Consider the following 21,783-nt stretch of genomic DNA (forward strand, 5'->3'; position numbering starts at 1 on the left):
TCGAGTCCTCTTCTCTTATCATTTCTGAAACTTGAGGGTTCCCCTTCTCCCCTGCCTCCTTTTAAAGTTCACTCTTGAATTAAATAAACTATTTTCTATATTATCTAAAATTGTTAAATGTTTTTAGCCAAAGAAGGGGCTGCCCATCAGTTTAATCTGATATAATAAAAGTCCTGAGTAATGAAAATTCCATCAGTTAAGCTTTTATTTTCTGTGTGCCTGTATTACATATGCTGGAAAAATCATGGTGTCTATAATCTTTATGCAGTAACTTAATTCACATGGTCCAACTTGGAAAGCATTATTAAATGTGATTGATTTCATCAACATGCTAAGACCGTTCAGAAGATGCTCTGTGCTCAAAAATGAGTTTGCTGAAAAACCCTTAATTCTCATGGTTATGCCTACTGACCATTTTTCCAGTTTGGTTTTTCTACCCTTCTAATTTCATAACTTAATAGGAAATGCTAAGTATTTGTGTTTTTAAAGAGATCGTTTGTATGAATTGAGTGTCTTTGAAACTACAGCACGCCTGTCACACTGCTTCTGTAGACATAACTATCCAGGTGTTAGCTCTCTACTGATTTAAGGTTTGTCTTGTCATGATTGAGAAAACTGCCCTGTATCTTAAAGACAACGCCCTGAAATGCACTTTGAACGTTCTCTCTTCTGTTTCTGGGTAAAACAGTCCCGTGTTCACAGGGCTGCACAGTTAAGGTGGTGGTGGCTTTCTACCCTTGTCCTCCCTCCTGCCCTCATAGCTCAGTCAGTAAAGAATCTGCCTGCAATGCAGGAGACCCGGGTTCGATTCCTGGGTTGGGAAGATCCTCTGGAGAAGGAAATGGCAAGCCACTCCAGTATTCTGGCCTGGAGAATCCCATGGACAGAGGAGCCTGGCAGGCTACAGTCCATAGCATCACAAGAGTCGGACACGACTTAGTGAATAAACCACCACCACCCCTTCTACCCTAACTCCCAGGTTGCAGACACTCCGGTCTCTCTTCGTCACTTTCCTCTTCTCTGGGCGTCCCAACTCATGGTTTTTTTTGGTTGACAGGGCTTCCATGGATTCATTCACTCATTTACTCTAACCCTTGTTCTATCCCTTTATTAGCTTTCTTTTGTCTTTCATGTTTAAGACCCTCTCAGCTTCCTCATGGAAAAACAGTTGGCCTGTTACCAGATGTTAGCCAATCAGAGAGCTTCTTTCCAACCATGTCCTAAGATGACTAATCTGAGCATGCATGCTCTTTGGGGGTATTTGGCTTTTGTGGATTTAAAAACAATTGCTAATGGATATCTAGGGATGTCCCTTGGACTGGAAGGGAATCAAACCAATCAATCCTAAAGGAAATCAACCCTGAATCATTGGAAGGACTGATGCTGAAGTTCCAACACTTTGACTGTCTTTGTGAAGAGCCAACTCTTTGGAAGACTCTGATGCTGGGAAAGGTTGAAGACAAAAGGAGAAAGGGATGGCAGAGGATGAGATGGTTAGATAACATCACTGTCTCAATGGACATGGATTTTAGCAAACTCTGGGAGATAGTAGAGGACCGGGGAGCTTGGTATGCTGCAGTCTGTGGGGTCACAAATAGTCAGACACAACATAGCGGCTGAACAACAATCTAGGCCTTGCTGCTGGTGGCTTGAATTTCATCTTTTTTTTCTTCCCAGCTTTCTTTCTTAGTGAAGATCTCTGTATGAAGGCTGCTCATTCTAGAAAGCTTTTGTGCATGTGTTAAGTCGCTTCAGTCATGTCCCACTCTTTGCGACCCCGTGGGCTGTAGCCCGCCAGGCTCCTCTATTCATGAGATTCTCCAGGCAAGAATACTGGAGTGGGTTACCGTTTCCTCCTCCATGGCATCTTCCCTATCCAGGAATTGAACCTGAGTCTTTTATGTCTTCTGCATTGGCAGACGTGTTCTTTATCACTAGCGCCACCTAAGGCTTACCTCCAGGTGAATGAAGTTGGACAACAGACTTGAGATTTATCCTTAGGTCCACTGACCCTTGTCTTCATCTCTGGAGCAGATGGCTATTAAAATCAGAGCAGCTATTTCCACTTAAGTTTAGAAAAACTGAAAACAGAGCAGAGCGAATTTTTGTGCCTGCAGAGACAAAAGTACACGTCAGGGTAGTCAGGAGGCCGGGCAGGCAGACAAGCATACAGAGCACTTTAGAGCTTAGAGCGAGAGCCAGGGTGACCCTGGCTTCACAACAGGAATAAGTTCTCCCCCAAGTTTTCTCAAGGATCCTGGGCTCTCAAGTCTGGCAGATACGGGATACCCCTGGATGGAAAAGACTGTGCATGAAGAATGGTCCAAATGAAAGCAAGGTCCTCTCTGTTTCAATAGATATTTAGGGAATACCCAGCATGTGCCTGGTTTTGCAGCTCCCTGCTACCCCACAGAAGTGTCATTTGTCATTTACACCTAATTTAAATAATAAAGAAATCAGCACATTAATATTTGGAGACTACTTTGGGGCCCCCAACAAATGTAAAAGGATCTTTTTTTTTCACCTCTAAATAGGCCTTTAATGACTGGGGTGTGGTTGGACCAAAAGGTTGGATGGTTTAGGGCACTGGAAGGCTCTTTTGAAAGAGGGAGATTGACTCGAGTCCCCAGTCTGGTATAATACATGTCATTTGTCTTTCCAAGATTTTCAGGATGGCAACCAAACCCATTGGAATAATGGAGGCTGGGTATTTGGGCTCTTGCTAACTTCCCTGTGGCTTCTGCATGGCTGCTATGTGGCTGGAGCATCTCCACAGAATCCTTGTGCTGCTCCATCATAGAAGAGTAGAGTCAAGAAGGAACACTGAGTTTACTTTTGGGCAAAGGCAGGCTGGTGCCATCATCTTTGCCAGCAGCTTCTAGGGTCTTTCAGGAAGGGGAATGCTCAGTTCAGTTCAGTTGCTTGGTTCTGTCTGACTCTTTGCGACCCCATGGACTGCAGCACTCCAGGCTTCCCTGTCCATCACCAATTCTCGGAGCTTACTCAAACATCATGTCAGTGATGCCATCCAACCGTTTCATGAATGCTGGGTGCAGGAAATTCTCGAAATATGAGTGCAGTTCCTAAAACTCATACAATGTTGTAAATCAGCTCACTTTAATAAAAAAGTTAGAAAAGGCAAAACAAAAAAAAAATGAGGGGCTCAGCTGACACTGCTCAGGATGGTGTTTACTAGGGTCTCCTGCTGAGGGCAGTTACCTGTCCATCTTGGGAAACACTGAGGGTGTGTGTCTCAGGTTGTGACACTGGTTACAGAGTTGGCAGGTGGCAAAGCTATTTCTTATGACAGTTTAAAAAGGGGCCGTAAACGAAATATGCTTCTTTCATTTGATGGGTGGGAAATGTCAACCAGAAAGGTGTAGTCCCACACACTTGTGGACAGTTCCATCCCTGACTTTAATGAACTAGTTCCTCTCAGGATAAAAGTCACCTTCGCCCATATCCTCTCTCACTGCCAGTGTGACCTGTCTAGGTTACATCCTTGAGGCCCCTCACCTTGGTTCTCTGCTGTGGGCACGTCACATGCTATGCTGTCTCTGAATTTATCTGGGTAGGACAGCTCCATTTGTTTGTATTCTTGGGGTTTAGACTTTGCTCTTCTGTGCATTCCAGAAACTTGGTCAGCTTGTGGTTCATCCAGCAGACACATTCTTAGAAGTTTTCTTAGGGGCTGTTTGTCAGAATAAATGCCAGTGAAAATCGGACATATCATTGTTCTTCACCCTGCCTGGATGGGTTGCGGAATCCTATGGGTTCCACACTCCTGGGCATGCCTTCAGGTGTCTCACATTTTATGTGTGCAGAATTGAATGTTGAAGAGAACCATGAACCTGGGCCTCTGGACAAGCGTCTTCTCTCTTTAAGCTGGGTGGGCTCAGTTCATATTCTTTCTAAGGTCCAATGAGCTGGGTTTGGGGTCTGTTTAACCTGAAGCCCTTCACAGCTGACTGGAGCCAGATCCCCTCACTCCCACGGTGTCCTGAGTGTCTTCATGCCTCTTCCTGACTCACTGGAAGGTGGCCTCTGACCCCTTGAGCTGCCCAAACTGCCTTTGTCACGTGGCCAGTGTCAAATCCAGGTTCCACTGTCCAGTAATCATGTTACCCTCCCCTCGTGGCCTCTGGTCATCAGCCATAATCTCCTTCTCAAACTCACTCACTGACTTGATGAGATAAACTAAGAGGCTCTGGAATATGGGAAAGTGAAAGTCGCTCAGTCGTCTCTGACTCTTTGTGAACGCATGGACTCTACAGTCCATGGAATTCCCCAGGCCAGAATACTGGAGTGGGTAGCCTTTCCCTTCTCCAGGGTATGTGGGAAAGAGTTACAATTTGGAGTTGCTTGGTCTTGGGTTCAAATCTCGGCTCTGACACCTACTATGTGTGACTTTGGACCAGCTGCTTAACCGTTCTGAGACTTAGCTCCTTGGATAAAATGAGGATGGGATCTGCATATATGCGTGTGTGCTAAGTCGCTTCAGTCATGTCTGACTCTTTGTGACCCTATGGACTGTAGCTTGCCAGGCTCTTCTGTCCATGGGATTCTCCAGGCAAGAATACTGAAGCTTGAACCTGCATCTCTTATATATTCTACATTGGCAGGTAGGTTCTTTATCATTAGCTCTATCTGGGCAGCCTGGGCCCTCAACAAATTTGAACTCTTTTGCTTGTAACCTCTTTTTTTCTTCTCTGTGCTCATGGTTTCCTGTCTCCTTCAGCGGACCCTTCCCAACCTCTCTGAGGCTCCCCCTCAATGATTGTGTGTGTATGCAAGGTTCCTCTGTTCCCCTCCCCAATATACTGGTAATTGGGAACACCAACTCATCCCTTCCCCATGAGCCTCAGATCTTACTGACAATCTCTTTAGGACACCCCTATTCGATGTATTTTACTCACCCAAATATCTTTCTTCCCCAAACCAAAAACCATGGTTCCCTGCTCCTTTGTAAACTTGTTCTTCTTTCTGAAGCCTGTATTTCAATGAGTGACCCTACCCTTTACCTGCTTGTCCAGGTCAGAATCCCAGGAGTTCCCCCACACAGCCCCTTTCCTCTCTCACCTGTCACACCCAATCGCTTAGCCTCCAACCCTACGGATTCTCCAGCTCGCTTTCACGTTTCCAACTATGCTGACCCAGCCCTAGACATGACTCACATCCCTTCTCAACTGGCTGGTGATACATCCTTGTGTCTCCAGGTTGACCTCCTCGAATACATCATCCCATTCTTGCTAGAGGGATTTTTCTAAAATACTTCATCTCTCCTATCCCTGCTTAAAATTCATGATCGATTTGCCTTCAGATCCAAAGTCCAGATGCTACCAATGGTCATCATCCTTTTGAGCAAAACCTGCTTTTAAAACTCCTTGGCAGACCGGTGGTATGTTCTCCAGTTATATAGAACCATCTGTAGTTCTTCCCTTACCCCACCCATTTACCACCTCAGGGACTTTGTACTTGTTCTTTCTGGCAGGAAGCACCATTTTTGTTCTTCTTTCCTTGGGTAGCTCCTCTTTGACCCTTGACACTTCACATGGGAAGACTTCCTAGAGTCCCTTAGTGAGTTCACTGCCCTATTCTTGGTTTTTCATAGCGCACTGTCTGCATATTTCATGCGTATGTTTAGATTACAATCCTCTATCTACCTACCTGTCATCTATCCAGTTGCATGTATTTGTGTGTATGTGTGAGTTGTTCAGTCCTGTCTGACTCTTTGTAACCCCATGGGCTGTAGCCTGCCAGGCTCTTCTGTCCATGGGATTCTCCAGGCAAGAATACTGGAGTGGATTTCCATTTCCTTCTCCAGGGAATCTCCCTAACCCATGGATCAAACCTAGGTCTCCTACCTTGCAGACAGATTCTTCACCATCTGAGCCACCAGGGAAGCCTGCATGTATTTAATTAATTAATGTAACTTATTTAGAAATATTTTAGAAACTTTTTAAGTTAGAAAAATTTTAAATTGAAGTATAATTAATCTATATTAGTTTCAGATCACTTGCAATTTATCTTTTTATCTGTTGTGATGGGGGAGCTAAGCTTGATTTTTTCCCTCATATGGTTATCAATTTATTGAAAAGGCTGTATGTATCACACTATTCTAGTCCAGTAATGAAGTGTTCATATGGTTATTCTGTTTCTTGATTCTCTGTTCTATTGTCCTAATTACTATAGCGTTAAAGTTTCTGAGGAGGGAGAGCAACCCCTCCTCCATTGTTCTTATTTAGGGCTGTCTGGGCTATTTAGGGACGTTTTACAGAAGAACAAAGAAACACCGTTGTGACTTGCATTGAATCTGTAGGTCACTGGGGAAAATTGAAATCTTTGTGAAAATGAGTATTCTGGTCCCTAACTAGATTCTCCATTTATATATACTGTCTTTAATTTCTCTAAATACTACTTCACTATCTTATAGCTTTCTGTTGAGGCCCATGTACTTCTTCAGCTTGATTTATTCCTAGGGATTTAAAAAATATTGTAGACCACACTTTTAAGAAGATTTTATTTTTTTCTGTTTCTGATACATGGAGATGCAATTGTTCTTTTTTTAATTTTTTTTTTAATGTTGACCTTGTATCTAGCAAACCTGATGAAGTTCCATATTCTAATAACTTACCAGCATGCATAATCACATAGTCTGTGCATCATGACACTTTTGTTCCTATTCAGTTTTTATAACTTCTTTTTACTCTTGCTTCCTTGCACTGGCTAGGACTTTGAATGTGCTGTTCAGTGTAAGTGGTGAAAGCAGATTCCTTCTTTTGGTCTCAATTTCAGAGAGAAACTTTACAACATTTCACTGATAACTATTATATTCTGAAGAGTTTTTTTTATATTAATAGATACTCTTTATCAGAATAAAGAAGTTCTCCTCTATTCCTAGTTTTATAACTGTCTTCACTGTAAATGAATGTTGAATTTAATAAAATGCTTTTCCCGCACTGGTTCAGATGACTATATGATCGTCATAGGCTATTTAATTCCCATTTTGCTGCAGGCTCCTTTTTGTGAATAGGCAAGGAGGTAAAAGTTGACATAGTTCCTGTATTCGTGACATTGTTGTTTTGTCAAAAGAGTTTGCTTGGATGTCTGAGTGTCTCTGATGAGAGAGGGAACAAGAATATATGTGCTGGAATTGTTCTCTGAGTTTCTGATTCAAGAAAATGATCTCCAAATGGTTAAAAGAAAAAAAAGACAAGAAGCATTTTACTGAGCTGGCGTGCCTTTGGCAGTAAACACAGCCGAATGTTATCCTTTAGAATGTAGTTGAATATGGACACCAAGCGACAAAGGGTTTGCCAAGTTTTTGAAGAATAGTTATTTAATTTTGATATATCTGCAAGGAACAGGAATTAAAGATTCATCAGTATGAGTATTGACTGTGTGTGTTACCTGGACTACAGCAAAGGGAGTGCAATTTCAAGGTAACTCCCCAAAGTATCAGGTTTTAAAGAGATTCCGTAGAAAAGTTGGAAAGTAATTAGATAGGTAGTGGTTTATTTTTAATGGACTTGTTTCATATCAAAAGTCTGAATTCTGCTTGTAATTTCCTTTCAGCTTACTTACAGATGTGACTCAACCTGCATGCAAAAACCAGGACAGGCTGATTTTAAGAAAGTGACTCTGAACTGGGGGGAGAAATGGGCTGCCCAGGAATAATTTTTCAAGTAATTTAAAGTTACTAATACAGAAGTAAAGCAATATCAGAACATGTGGGAATTGTTTCCTTAGTGTATTTCACTAAGAGATATGGGCTTCCCAGGTGGCTCACGGGTAAAGAACCCACCTGCCAATGCAGGAGACTCAGGTTCGATCCCTGGATCAGGAAGATCTCCTCAAGAAGGAAATGGAAACCCACTCCAGTGTTCTTGTTGGGGAAATCCCATGGACAGAGGAGCCTGGTGGGCTACAGTCCACGGGGTTGCAAAGAGTCGGACAAGACTGAGCGACTTCACTTTCACTTTCATTAAAGTGAATGAGCATTTTTGTTATTTGGATCTGGGAAAAAAAAATTCATGGGATGCATTTCTTGGCCAAGACTACTACTGGCATAAGCATTATAATGGTTTTTTTTTTTTCCACACATTTTTACTCCTAGTGGGTAAGCAGTTGGTGTTGGAATATAGTTGAGATCTTTATTGAAGAAAGTGGGAAAAATTCATTTTTAGGACAAAAATACTATGACAGTTGGACCCCAACAATGTTCGTTTGTCTTTCAGCATGAAGATGACATTTCTAACCAGTGCCATTTCTATTTTGGGTGGAGAAACATGATATGAAGAACTGAAAGGACACCTGGGTGTAGCAGTGTGTACCTGTTTGTATGGCTGAGTCCTTTTGCTGTCCACCTGAAATTTTAACAACACTGTTAATCGGCTATTTTTGTTGTTGTTTAGTCGTTAAGTCATGTCTGACTCTTTTATGACCCCATGGACTGAGCCCGCCAGGCTCCTCTGTCTACGGGTTTTCCTAGGGAAGAATATTGGAGTGGGATGCCATTTCCTTCCCCAGGGGATCTTCCCGACCCAGGGACTGAACCCAAGTCTCCTGCACTGGCAGGCGGATTCTTCACCACTGAGCTTCCAGGGAAGCCCTATTAATCAGCTATCCTCCAGTATAAAATAAAAGGTAAAGGGAAAAAAAAGACCATCTGATTCCTTCTCTACCTTAAGCTGTATTGTGAAAGGTCCCTCGGTGATTGAATCTCATAGTGCATGCCACTCAGGTAAAAGGAGTTGGGTGTGGAGGAACAATTAGATGGAATTGCTAGCAACTTTATCATGGCCCTATTCAAGCTTGTCTTCTTCTCTGAAGTCTTCCTAGAGGAGCCTACCTATCTGTTTTCTTCTTTTTGTAAATCCTCAGATTCATCTTTTCTGGGTCAAGGATTGGCAGACTCCAGGCCCAGATAATAAATATTGTATAGACTTTGTGGGCCAGATTCTGCCGATGTTGTGCAAAAGCAGTAAAACATGAACAGATGGCTGTGGCCGTGTTCCAATAAAACTTTATTTACAGAAACAAACTGGCTCCAGCCTGTGGTTGTAATTTGCCATCCCCTGGTTTACACAGACAAATTCTGAATTTTGGTTTTTGGACTAGTGCTCCAGAATCATCTGGGGAGTGCTGAAAGATAAAGGTTTCTAGGCCTTGTCCTCAGTGTTTCATTCACAGACTGGGGCAGGGGAATCTGTATTTTATAACATCCCTTAGTGGATTCTGCTGCTCAAATTCCCAAAACAATGGTCCCTTCTACTTTTAAAAGTTTGTTTTTGTACTTAAACAAAGAGTTGTTGTTGTTGTTTAATGGCTAAGTCGTGTCTGACTCTTTTGCAACCCCATGAACTATACATATAGACCACCAGGCTCCTCTGTCCATGGGATTTTCCAGGCAAGAATACTGGAGTGGGTTGCCATTTCCTTCTCAGGGGATCTTCCTGACCCAGGGATTAAACCTGTGTCTCCTGCATCGGCAGGCAGATTCTTTACCACTGAGCCACCTACCAATAAACAAACACATAATATTGTGTTTTATGTTTAAAAATAATGTAAAAATGGCATGATTCTTTGGAAATCATTCTGAATATTGTTTATTTCTTTGTCCTTTTTACTGAGGTATATTCTCTCTAATTGTTTTCTAGGAATTTGTATTATAAAGGGCTTAGTCCTATGTAGTAGGTTGTACATATTTTCCCGTATTGTTGCCTTTTGATTTCATGTATGGAGTCTCATGAATGTTCAAAGCATAATGATGGAATGAAATGCTTCCCTCTGTTCCTTTAAGACAGTGGTTCTCAACTGGAGGTGGTTTTCCCCCAGAAGACAGTGGCAATGTCTGGAGATATTTTTGGTGTTCATAGCTGTCATTGTTGACGGGAGGGTCTTACTGGCATCTAGTAAGTAGAGATGAGAGATCCTGTCCAATATCCTACAATAAACAGGGCAGCCTCCACAGCAAGGAATTACCCAGCCTGAAGAGCCACTAGTGTACAAGTTGAAAAATCCTGTTTTAAGGCTTTTGTTTTTGCTTCTTACTTATTAAGGCATCTCTCCTTCCAACAGAACTAACATCTGTATCAACATCTGTATTAAAAGTTCCTTAATTGACTGCTGCTCAAATGATAAAAACTGGCCCATTTTACTTATGGAAACTCCCTCTCAGTTCTTTCCGGTCTGTGCCTACCCTCCTATCTAAGTGCACTGAGGCTGCCGTGTCCCCCGTCCACCCAGGTGACCTGCCTCAGCTGCCTGGGCCATGTCGTGTGTTCCATCAGCGTTTGTAGGTTCTCCTCCTCAAACGCCCTTTCCATGGCCCGGATGACTCTGCCAACTGAGTGTGGGCATAAATGAGGGAGGGAGGTGACCCCAGGGTGCTCTGTGCTCCTCTGGACCCTCTGAGAGCAGCTGGAACAGATCTTGACATGTCCCACCCCAGACCCGGGACGCTGGAGGAATGTGTGCCCAGAGTAGGCAAGGGACTTGCCCAAACCGCTTGGCCACCTATACACCAGGGTCATTGCCAGGACGCTGGGTGCTTAGCTGGCTCCGTTTTTCACTGGAACAGTCATTTCTGCTGTGTCTTTTGTGAGAGCTGCCATGGCCATCTAAGAGAATGGCTCATTTCAGACTTGCAATTATCAAGCCCATTCTCTCTTTCAGTCTTAGGAACTTTTAAAACAAAATTATGTCTTTTTTTTTTTTTAATATTTTCTTCTTTTTTTTAAAATAAATATGCTCCTTCCCTCTTGAACCTCCCACCTACCTCCTACCCCATCCCTGCTCTAGGTTGTCGCAGAGCACCAGGCTGAGCCCCTGTGTTATGCAGCAACTTCTCATTAGTTATCTAGTTTACACATGGTGATGTGTATATTTCAATGCTACTCTCTCCGTTTGTCCCACCCTCTCCTGCCCATGCTGTGTTCATAGGTCTGTTCTCTATGTCTGCGTCTCTATTTCTTCCCATTTTTAGGTTCATCAGTACCATTTTTTCTAGATTCCATATATATGCGTTGATATGCAATATTTGTTTTTCTCTTTCAGACTTGCTTCACTCTGTATAACAGGCTCTAGGTTCATCCACCTCACTAGAACTGTCAATTTTAGCAACTTTAACTCAATAAAACACATGACCATAGTGGTTGACATGCACACACGTGGGTCATTAGTTGAAATTACATGGCTCAAGGCATGTCTCCATTCACTTGTCTGACCCTTATGTTGGACTGAGTTCTTTGGAGGCTGGAACTAGGCTTTCTTCATCCTCTTGACCTCTCTTCTAGGCATGCACATCAGAGAGGCTGGATAAACATCACTTGAATTCCTGACCAATGCATTGAGTTTTCTGTAAAAGCACAGAAGTAGGAAGGAGGCCCACCAAACTAAGCTTTAGTTTAGTTTCGTATCTTTAGGCACTTTAGTGTCTAAACTAGTATGGAAGGATTACCGGTGAGGTGGTTATGTGACTCCCAGGCACCCCTCCCCCCCGCCCCTATCACTAAGTAATACAGATGAAGAGGTTCATATGCGGCACTTTGCAGTGACTCTAGTAGCTTTGATGTTCTCGTATTTAATGATTCTGTAAGTGGGCCTTTTTTATACCTGTTTTAAGTTTGACCTTTCATTTTTCTGTTTGTAAGCTGCAGAGGCCACTGGAATTGCCAAAAATATGGGCAGCTGACAATTTAAGGAAAGAAAACAGGTCACTGCTGAAGTGTCACATGAGACTGCCTTCACATCACCCGGGGCTGCCAGGCACCTTCTCTCTGGCCCGGCCTCCACCTTACGCTGTCCACACCCCAGCAGTGCTCTTGACTGTAGCATAACTTATCTGACATGGGTGAAAAGTTGAAAATAAAACGTCAATAGTGTTAGATTAGTTCCATGATGGGAAAAAAAATTGGCTTAAAGAGATGAATTAATCAGATGAAAAGAACATACAGTATTTAATACACGAGCTGGTTGGTTACTATAAGCAGAAAACCATTAGCCCATGAGCTTTCTCTTTACTCTTTCTGCTGACATGACAACGTCTTTATCCTTTTTCCCCATCATTAGAAGCCAGAATCTATCACCTGTTAAATTTTGAGTATTCCCAAAGTCAGGTGTGCTAATTATGATGTCTTGGCAGTTTGGTTATTTTCTGCTTATGGTTCAAATGTAATGGATTCAAGGGCAGTAGTGACATCTATAATAGGACTTTTTCCCAGTGAGATAAAATACACATAACAAACTAAAACCAAAAAAACACTGAACAAGCTATGTACAGAAAAACAGGACTTACAGTAAATATTCATGATGCTAATATTTTGCTTAAAGGTTAATGATTGCACTTTATCTTGTATTTGTTGTTAGGCAATCGACTTTTTAAAGTGAAACTGGTCTGAAGTGTTAGAAGATAGAAGAGCAGGTAGTTGGCATTGTTATTGAAGCCACTAGCAGAAAGCCCAAGAAGTAGCATAAACATGACACAATTATTTTAAAGAAGGGATCAGTGACCTCCCAGTGCAATTAACACTCTGCTTTGTATTCAGTGCATATGTGTACGTGTGTGCATGATCACAGGAGTCACTGTTTTGAATCTCTTTAGAAATCTATACAATTAATAGTTTAAGTTTCAGCTTCTGTCCTCTTATCTTTACTAAGAGCGTTTCTCCTGGCCTTCCACATTGTTGTTGCTATTGTTCGCTCACTAGGCTGTGTCCCACTCTTTGTGACTCCATGGACTGCAGCACACCAGGCTTCCCTGTCCTTCAGTGTCTCCTGGAGTTTGCTCAAACTCATGTCCATCGAGTCGGTGATGCTATCCAGCCATCTCATCCTCTGTCGCCTCCTTCTCCTCCTGCCTTCAATCTTTCCCAGCACCAGGGTCTTTTCCAGTGAGTTGGCTCTTCACATCAGGTGGCAAAGTATTGGAGCTTCAACTTTAGCATCAGTCCTTCCAGTGAATATTCAAGCCTTCTACATAAGTCATTCCTTACTGAATCCCATATGCTATTCTTGCTTTCCTCTCATCTATGAGGTCCAGACAGCAGCCCTTAGATGGTATTGTTTATCCTCAGCATGTTTTTCTTTCAGCTCTTTATTCCCTCACCTGGTGGAGCTGCCTCCTGGGCCTGGTGAACTGGGGGCCTGCCCTTCCCACCCAGCTCTCCCCACCAGCACCCACTCTCACACTGCCCACGATGGGATGGCTGTAAGCAGTGACCCACCTAAACAGTCTCTGGGGACTGGTGGTCTCCAGCAGTGGGCTGTGATGATGGACAGAAGCCCTGGGGCCTCTCTGACCATCAAACAGGTGGTCTTCGCCTTAGTGATGTCATTCCCTAAGCTGCACCATGGAGATTTGCACTTCCAGAACCAATTTCTTTGTAGTGATCTCTACAATTTTTAAAATGATTTAAATGTATTTCCGTTTTTTTAGGCATGTGTTAAAAGTTTGTGAGTAAGTCAACCTCTGACCTTGCTTTAAGAGTTGGTGTCAGAAACCTGGTTTACATGCCCAGCGAATTAAATTCCTCCTCCTTCTTGAGATGCTACCCACTCCAGGAAGCCTTCCTAAAAATAAATCCAAAGCACAGGCACATATCAGGACTAAAGGAGCAATTCAGTCTGTTCCTTATCACCCATTGCTTTTCAGAAACCAAGTCATCTGTCTGCTTTTATCTTTTCAATGCTTTTTAAAAGGAAACCCCACCACATTATCTGTTTTTGTCAACATGCTGGGAACAGAGCTGGGAACACGGCAGATATGTCCAGGCACTGTGGGAGAAAAAAAAAAAGGGATTACTTTAGATTTTCCAGTGAGGGAAGGCTTCTTGGAGGAGGTAACAGTTGAGCAGAGAACTTTGTGAAAGAGGGTAGTTGCCATTGTTCAGTTGCTAAGTCGTATCCGACTCTTTGCAAACTGAAGCAAAGAACCATGCAAAGTCTGAGAGAAAAGCATTTCAGGTGCGGGCCCAGCAGATGCAAAGGCCCTGGGGTGGGAATGCCATAATCCAAGGGGAGAAAGAAGGTGAAGGGGTTGAGTGTAAAGGAGGAAGATAGTGTGGGGGGAGAGCCAGATTAGGGAGGGCTTTGTCTTCCCTGGAAGGAGTCTGAATTTTACTTTGAGTTGATAAAGATTGTAAATATGTTAAATTATTTACACTTTAAATATTTTCTTCAGATACCCACCTGTCTACTTTCATCTGAGATTTTGTGAAGCTTTTTCCGAGTGAGAGCACAGATTTAACAGTGTGGTATTTTGGGAACTGTTTTATTCAGTCCAAAATCCCTTAATCTTCCTAAAGGAGTTTGCTGGAAATTGTGTGACAAGGGTAATTAGCAGAGTGAGTAGCTGTTTTTCCAGGCAGAATTCTATCCATGTGTGTTAAAGTATGAACTCATTTCAGCAGGAGAAATTGAAGGTCCGTTTTTTTGTAGTCTCTTATCACTCAGTTCTATTCTATTATCAGCCCTGAGAAGCCAGGGGTACATCAGATAGAAGTCTAATTTTCTGTTATCATAGAAGCAAATAATAATTGAATTAGCTCAGTGAACATGCCTCAACCCTTGGGCTGTCTGGAGAGAAGCACTATTACGTTGTTTCATTTCATATTGTTTTTGTAGCATCTCTAAGTAATAACAAATCCAAGTCAAAGGTCAGCAAGGAACTCAGGGATAAACACTTTCCTTAGAACAGGAACATAATTTAAAGATATGCAGTTAAATTTTTATCTTCCATTTCCAGCCGGGTCACATATCTCTGTAATCACCCTTTCAAATAATGAGGTTAGAAACTTTCATCAAACTCTGCTTAATAGAAGTCACCACCATGCTTCCTTCTAATCTGCAGTTGTCATGCCAGCTGATCAGTTTGGAAGCCTTTAATTAAATATCACCTTAAAAAAGAATTGTTCATCAGGTAGGAAATTGGAAGACATAGGTAAGTGCATCTGTAGAGGCGATAAACTGGGCAGTCATTTCTGTAAGGAGACCTTACAATGGTTCAGGATGTGAAAGGAGATTTCAATTTAGATTCCTGTATCCGTTGACCCGCTGCTAAAAAGATCGAAGTTAGTATATTCCCAACGAGTCTCCGTTTTAACTATTTTCGCCTTAGAAAATTTCTCTAAATAAGTGTTCCTGAAATCAACTTTACTTAGGGCCTTGGATTAGGGAAGGTTCTTTTTCACTAACTACATACTTCTTTGTTAGACATCTGTTATCTGTGGAAGGGTTAGTGTTGGGGTGACCTTGGGAGATGCCCCCCCCCACCCCTCAACAGCACAAATAGTTAAAAATGTATATTGCACAGGAATAACATTTGTTTTCGAGCAGCGGCTCTGAGTCACAGAACTCATTTCCCAGCAAAGGCACCACATTCCTTATGAGGGAATAATTGACCCATTTATGGTTTCCTTTCAGCTTGTTGCGGATCCTTGTGCCAGCAACCCGTGTCACCATGGCAACTGCAGCCTCAGCGGCAGCGATGGCTACGTCTGCATTTGCAATGAAGGCTACGAAGGTCCAAACTGTGAACAGGCACTTTCCAGCGTCCCCGCCTCTGGCTGGACCGAGTCCACGGCACCCAGGCAGCTTCAGCCTGTCCCCGCCACCCAGGAGCCCGAGATACTGCTGCCGCGCTCTCAGGCAACCATCACCATGCCGACCTGGCAGCCGAAAACGGGCCAGAAAGTTGTAGAAATGAAATGGGATCAAGTGGAGGTGAGAACATTAAGTGCACATGTTTTTATGTAAGAAACCAGTACGGTTAAAATCATTCCAGTGGTTCTAATATCAGCAGTAAAAATCAAAAGCCTTTAAGTTATACATTGAACAAAAGATGCCATACTTTTTTTTCCTGTCTGCCTTTCTGTGTAGGAAATCTCTCTCTCTTGGTTGTGTAAATAAGACATGCCAATTATGATTGTTTTATGAGCATAAGAAGAGATAACAAGGAACAAAACGAATGAAATTATTTTCTGAAATGATATCCACATATGTGAGATAATCTTAGATTTGGGACAGGCAGCTCAATGAAGAGTATTATCAATGAACATATTATAGACCCTCAATTACTGACCTAATTTTCCTCCATGGAATTTTATGCTTCAGTTTTAGTTTGTCATTGTTTAGATTCTATTGTTGGTAACTTGCAGCACTTCAGTGGGATTTAGAAAAAAACGTATTATTGATTTTTAAAATATTTTGGCAGTGCATTTAAGAATGAAATTTCCAAATTTAATTCATTTTGGCAACAGCAGATTCTGTTCGTTGAGTCTTCTCTGGTCTGGGTTTGGCTTATTGTACCTTCAAGCCCATCTGAAGTCTCACGCTGAGGATTTTCCAGCAGACCTTTAAAAGTTGACATAAAATATAAGTTTGCTAGCTAGAAGAATTGAAGTTGGACAAACGGAAATCGTGGGTTTGAGTTAACATCAATAAAGTGAAATTCCATTCCATATAGTATTCCTTATCAAGATAGACCTGTGGTTGTATGTTATGACAGGCTTTTAGCTTACCTGAAAAAAAAGCCCACATAGATCTTTGTATAGCATTTTTAGAGCCAATGAATATGTCCAGAAATTTTGATTATGGTTATAAAAAAGTAAGGCAGCATTTCTTGTTTTATGTTCCTAGGTAATTCTAACCAATTGACCCACTTTTTTTCATTGCCACCAATTTTTGAAGGCCCATTCAGGCTGAAGGGCAGTATTTTTATGCTGCCTAAAAAACTGTGAACTTGTTCTGATTTCAAACTTACAATCGAGGCTTTGAAGTTAGGACTTTAATACCTCTTTGCTGAATGACTCACTTCTTGAATGTGAACTAGGTTTGGTCCTATGTTTATCAAGGAACTGTCCCTTAAAGAAAATTTCTCCCCAGCCAACCATTAAAATCTCCCCCGCCAACCATGCTCTCCTGCGGTTGGTAAATGTAAAAAAGAAATGCCTCACCTTCCTGTCATGCTGTTATCTCTTAGGCCATTCAATAAGCAAGTTACAGGTACCAGAGGAACATGTGATTATATTTCTGAACAATAAGTTGTGCATGCTGGGAGTGGGGTGAAAGTGCTGAGCATTTCTGTATTGTCCTCTGTTAATTCAGTGATGACAAATGCTTTTAATACCCTTTTATTCCAACTCTCGGGGGATGAGCACAGATCACAGCATGAGGAATAAATGAATGAACGGGTCAGAAGCCCGTCACTGGACACAGCTCAAGTATTAGCAATATGCTTCCTGATGAGCACAATTCCCCCCTCAAGCTCCTTTTCTTAAATGCACGTCAGTATAATGCTTTCCGGAACACGTCACTTAAAAATGAAGGTCTGGTCCACAGGGGACGGAAAAGGGCAGCTCCCAGCTACCTGGCCTCAGCATGTTCTCCCACATCCACCTGTGAACCGAGCAGGGTCATTTGGACCAGACACGTCCTGTCTATGGCTCTCTGGAAGGCTTGTTCTTTTAGTCTTTCGTATTTCTACCACGATGTGGAAGCTACTCCTCTAAGGCCATCTCCTTGTTCTCTAAGCATTTAGTCCCTCATTATCCCCCAGACTGAGCAGAAAGCAGCGGCCCATGATTGCTTGCAGGCTGAAAGAGAGAAGGGGGCCAATCTCCCGCCCTTCCCTGTAACATCCTATTAGCAGTGTAGTCATCCTGGGAATTTGCAGACTGCTCTCAGCAAAGCTTTTGTGTTTCACAAGCTCAGATGGCAAAGCTTTCACTGTGGTTAGCGTTTGTAAGATTTCACTTGGCTTCTCCAGTCACGATCCCCAGCATCATCCAAAGAATGGAGTGGAGGCGGCCTGTGGGGTTTTGCTTTCTAATATATGGTCTTGCCCCATGATTAACCCTAATAATCTGTCTTTTTTGTGGTGCTTTTTATTTCCCCTCCAGGTGGTTCCAGACATTGCCTGTGGGAATGCCAGTGCCAACAGCTCTGCAGGGGGCCGTCTGGTATCCTTTGAAGTCCCACAGAACACCTCGGTCAAGTAAGAAAACTCCCAGTGGAACGTGGTTACCATTGATTCTCTGGCTGCCTGGGTGGTGTCTGTTCACATAACTGGCCTGTAATGGGTCAGCCCAGTGGGAACCAGGAATGGAACTCCATGTGTAGATGAGGCCTGTGTCCCTTAGGATCTAGATTTCAGAGCCGATTTCAGAGGAGACTCCAGGGATGCTGGGTGGGATGAGTTAGGTGGGAGATAAGAAACCCAGGAGCCTTAGCTAAGGTCTAGAGCCAGACCCTTTGCTTCTTCAATGACTTTTGCTTCCCAGATTCTTTGGCTTCTTTAGATTTTAATGGACCATGGGTGAAATTCATATGCATGATTTACTCCACATTTAACATCCAAGCATTGCCATTATCTCTTTAAAAACAAGCAGGTGAGATGCGTGTTTTGTTGTGTTTTAAATTTATGCTCCTTCAAATTACATACTGCTTGTTGTCACTGCAGGGGGTGAGGAGGAGGCAAAGGGAAGTGGTGTTGACAGTACCTGTGGGGGTACCAGGTGCTGGGCATTGCTGGGGAGCGGGGGTGGAGGCTGCATGGAGCACCCCTGACCTGTCTGACAGCTCCCCACCCTGGGCTGTGCTTAGTCGCTCAGCCATGTCTGACTCTCTGCGGCCCCATGGACTGTAGCCTCCAGGCTTCTCTGTCCACGGGGATTCTCCAGGTAAGAACAATGGAGTGGATTGCCATGCCCTCCTCCAGGGGATCTTCCAACCCAGGGATCGAACCCAGGTCTCCCACATTGCAGGCAAATTCTTTACCGTCTGAGCCACCAGGGAAACCCAAGAATACTGGAGTGGGTAGCCTTTCCCTTTCTCCAGGGGATCTTCCCAAATCAGGAATCGAACCTGGGCCTCCTACATTGCAGGTGGATTCTTTACCAGCTGAGCTCCCAGGGAAGCTACCCCTCATGTACCCAAATAGGCACTTGCTGTCTAGTCTTAAGGACGTTAGAAGAGAGGGTGGGACTTTGGGAGGGGGAGGACCTGGCCCAGGTTAACCAGGATACTGCAGTGACTCCGTTTTAAGAGGGCAGTGGGCACTCTTCACTTGGACTACGCAGGGTCATTTTTTACACCTTGCCTTCTAAACAAAGGAGTCTCAAAAATGTTTGGGCGAGGGGCTTTGTTCCATTACCCCTATATCCCCTGCCCCCACCTTGAAGTCACCTGGTGGGGAAGAGCCAGGATGGACACAGGGAAGACGGCTGGCAGGGAGGAGGGTGAGGCCTGGGAGCAGCTCCGAGTTCTACCAGTAGGGGGACCCCTGTCCTAAGTGTTCTGTTGCTTCTACTGAAGACGGAAACCCCACCGTCCAGAGCTGGTTTCGGGGAAATCATTGGTTTCCTTTATGTTTATGAAACCATGCCCCAGTTCTTCCTTGTCTGGGTCATGTTGCTTTACTTGCATAAGCCTTTCGGAAAACTTCTGATCTGTGCTTTTAAATGCTGCCTTCCTCTCCACCCGCCACTGCCGCCACAACAAATCTGAAATTCCCAAGACCCTGAGGCTGCAGAGTTAGAAATAGCAGTGACCCAAGCTGAGTAAGATGGAAGTGAAGAACGATCTCTGGGTGCTGGATTCACGTGGGAGGGTTGCTAGCCCCTTAATGCTTTCATTTATTCGTGAATCTGATCGCTTATTGACCCTTTATTGAGACCCCTGCTGCAAGCCAGGAGCTCTGCTCTGGGTGAGGAGGGATCTGTGCTCTGTGCACTGTGACCTGCTTCCCCAGCAGCACAGAGGAGGGAGCGGCAGCTAGCAGTGCTGGGAAGAGAGGGGAAGGTCCTGGAGGAGGGATGCTAGTGGGGTAGGCCTTGAAGAGTGACAGGTTCCCAGTGGGGTGGGGGCAATGGCTGGGAGCCGGGATAGGACGTCCTGGGGGAAGACACAGTAGCTCCTTGTGGCCACTGCGTGGATGGCAAGAGTGGAGCTGCACGATCCGAGACTGAAGGCATGGAGGCCGGGTGGTTTTGTCTGTTAGGGCATCTCATTCTTTGGATTTTATCCTGAAAACAAGGAAAAACCAGGGGCGGCCTGAAGCATGGGAGATGACACACTTTCACTTATTTTAGCAGCAAACACAGGTGATTTGGGGATGTGTTACACATGTATAATAAATTCTCGCAGAACTCTTCATCGTGTGGATATGGAAGAAGTTGGGCTTCCCTGGTGGTCCAGATGGTAAAGAATCCGCCTGCAATGCAGAGTTCAATTCCTGGGTCGGGAAGATCCCCTGGAGAAGGGAATGGCTACACCCTCTGGTATTCTTGTCTGGAGAATTCCATGAATAGAGCAGCCTGGTGGGATGTAGTCCATGGGGTCACAAAGAGTCGGACATGAGCGAGTGACTAACACACATGCATGGAAGAAGTTGTCTCTAAACTCAACAGACCCTTTTATTACTGATGAAAATTATGACCTAGAGTTACCTATTAGTGATTCTGTGGTATATTTTTGATCAAGTGGGAGATGGGTGTTTCTAACAGCATGGAAGTTGATCGTCATGAGTCCACATAAAGCAGGCACCTGTTTAGAAGATCATGTCATCCATTTCTTGATACTTTTATGGGGGTATGCATCATCTTTAATTTTAATTTTAACCTGATGGCCTGATTCTAAGATGAATTTTTCTGAAAGGGAGTTTCCATTGACGTTGTTCTCGTTTTCAGAATTCGGCAAGACGCCACTGCCTCGCTGATTTTGCTGTGGAAGGTCACTGCCACGGGATTTCAGCAGTGCTCCCTCATCGATGGACGGAGTGTGACCCTCCTGCAGGCTCCTGGGGGCCTTGTTCTCTTGGAGGAGATGCTTGCCTTGGGGCAGAATCACTTCATTGGTGAGTTGTGGATATCTTGTATCTAAAACTGCGTGGGCTTCAACTCCATCTCAGTTTGGTGTGTTAGAGACAGTGTGTAGGGAATTTTGCCCAGATAATCTGAATTCCAGCCCTCAGCATAATTTCCTCCATTTTAGGTGAGGTTTCACATATAATCAAAATTGGCTTCTGAGATGTAATTTCCATTGTGGCTCAAAATGGGAAAACTGTGGGCTCTGGAATCTGGAGACTGTATCCCAACACTGACCAGAGCATCCTTGGTGTGTGGTCATTGGCGTTCAATGCTCTGAGTCTCGGCTTTGTTTTTGACTCTTCAGCCTTCTTTCTCCTGGAATTGTGGGCAACTTGAGGCATTGAATGTCAGTGTCTCAGAGGAAGCTTGGTTGTCACTTGATATTGGCCTGACCCAGAGCCGGGGGCTCAGGGCCTGAGCAAGCACTTGACTGCATCTGAGCCTCTGACTCAGAATAACTCGGAGGAATCCCGTTTCTTTGGGGGTCCCTCTTACCTACACCACCTTCCTCCGTGGGTCACTTCTGAATTTTCACATTTTCTTGAACATGGTTAAATCTGTCATTTAACCTTCTCTAAACTGCCACTTGTCCAACTAGCCGATTTTAGATTCCTCTGTCCTGGAGGAGAAATGGCCTTCAGAAAGTGTGATTCTTCTTGACCCCCTCTACCCCTCTTACCTCCTGCCCCTTCAAGGGCTACACTTGGGCAGTTCCCACAAGACTTCCCCTGGCTTAGCCTTCTGACTGTGTCCTGCCAGTTGTCTTCATCCCAGGGATGGGACTTGAGGTCCAGCCCCTTAGCATGCCAATAGCATCCTGACTTTATTCAGACATGTGCCATCCTACAACTGCCACTCAAAGACACAAGCTCAAGTTTAGACTTCCCATCCCAGTCCAGCGCACCCACGTGGCTGC

At 43.9% G+C, this 21,783-nt stretch overlaps 1 protein-coding gene across 1 annotated transcript in view; it reads left to right on the top strand.

The window, feature by feature from the left end:
* The window catches only part of DNER (delta/notch like EGF repeat containing), a 378,088-nt gene that overhangs the window by 138,824 nt on the left and 217,481 nt on the right, over positions 1–21,783 (top strand). The window contains exons 2-4 of the mRNA XM_043909786.1: positions 15,424–15,723; positions 17,901–17,995; positions 20,688–20,854. Coding sequence (XP_043765721.1) covers positions 15,424–15,723; positions 17,901–17,995; positions 20,688–20,854 — 562 coding nt within the window. The remainder of the gene's footprint in view (positions 1–15,423; positions 15,724–17,900; positions 17,996–20,687; positions 20,855–21,783) is intronic.

Source organism: Cervus elaphus, chromosome 8, assembly GCF_910594005.1.
Source record: "Cervus elaphus chromosome 8, mCerEla1.1, whole genome shotgun sequence".
Taxonomy (NCBI): domain Eukaryota; kingdom Metazoa; phylum Chordata; class Mammalia; order Artiodactyla; family Cervidae; genus Cervus; species Cervus elaphus.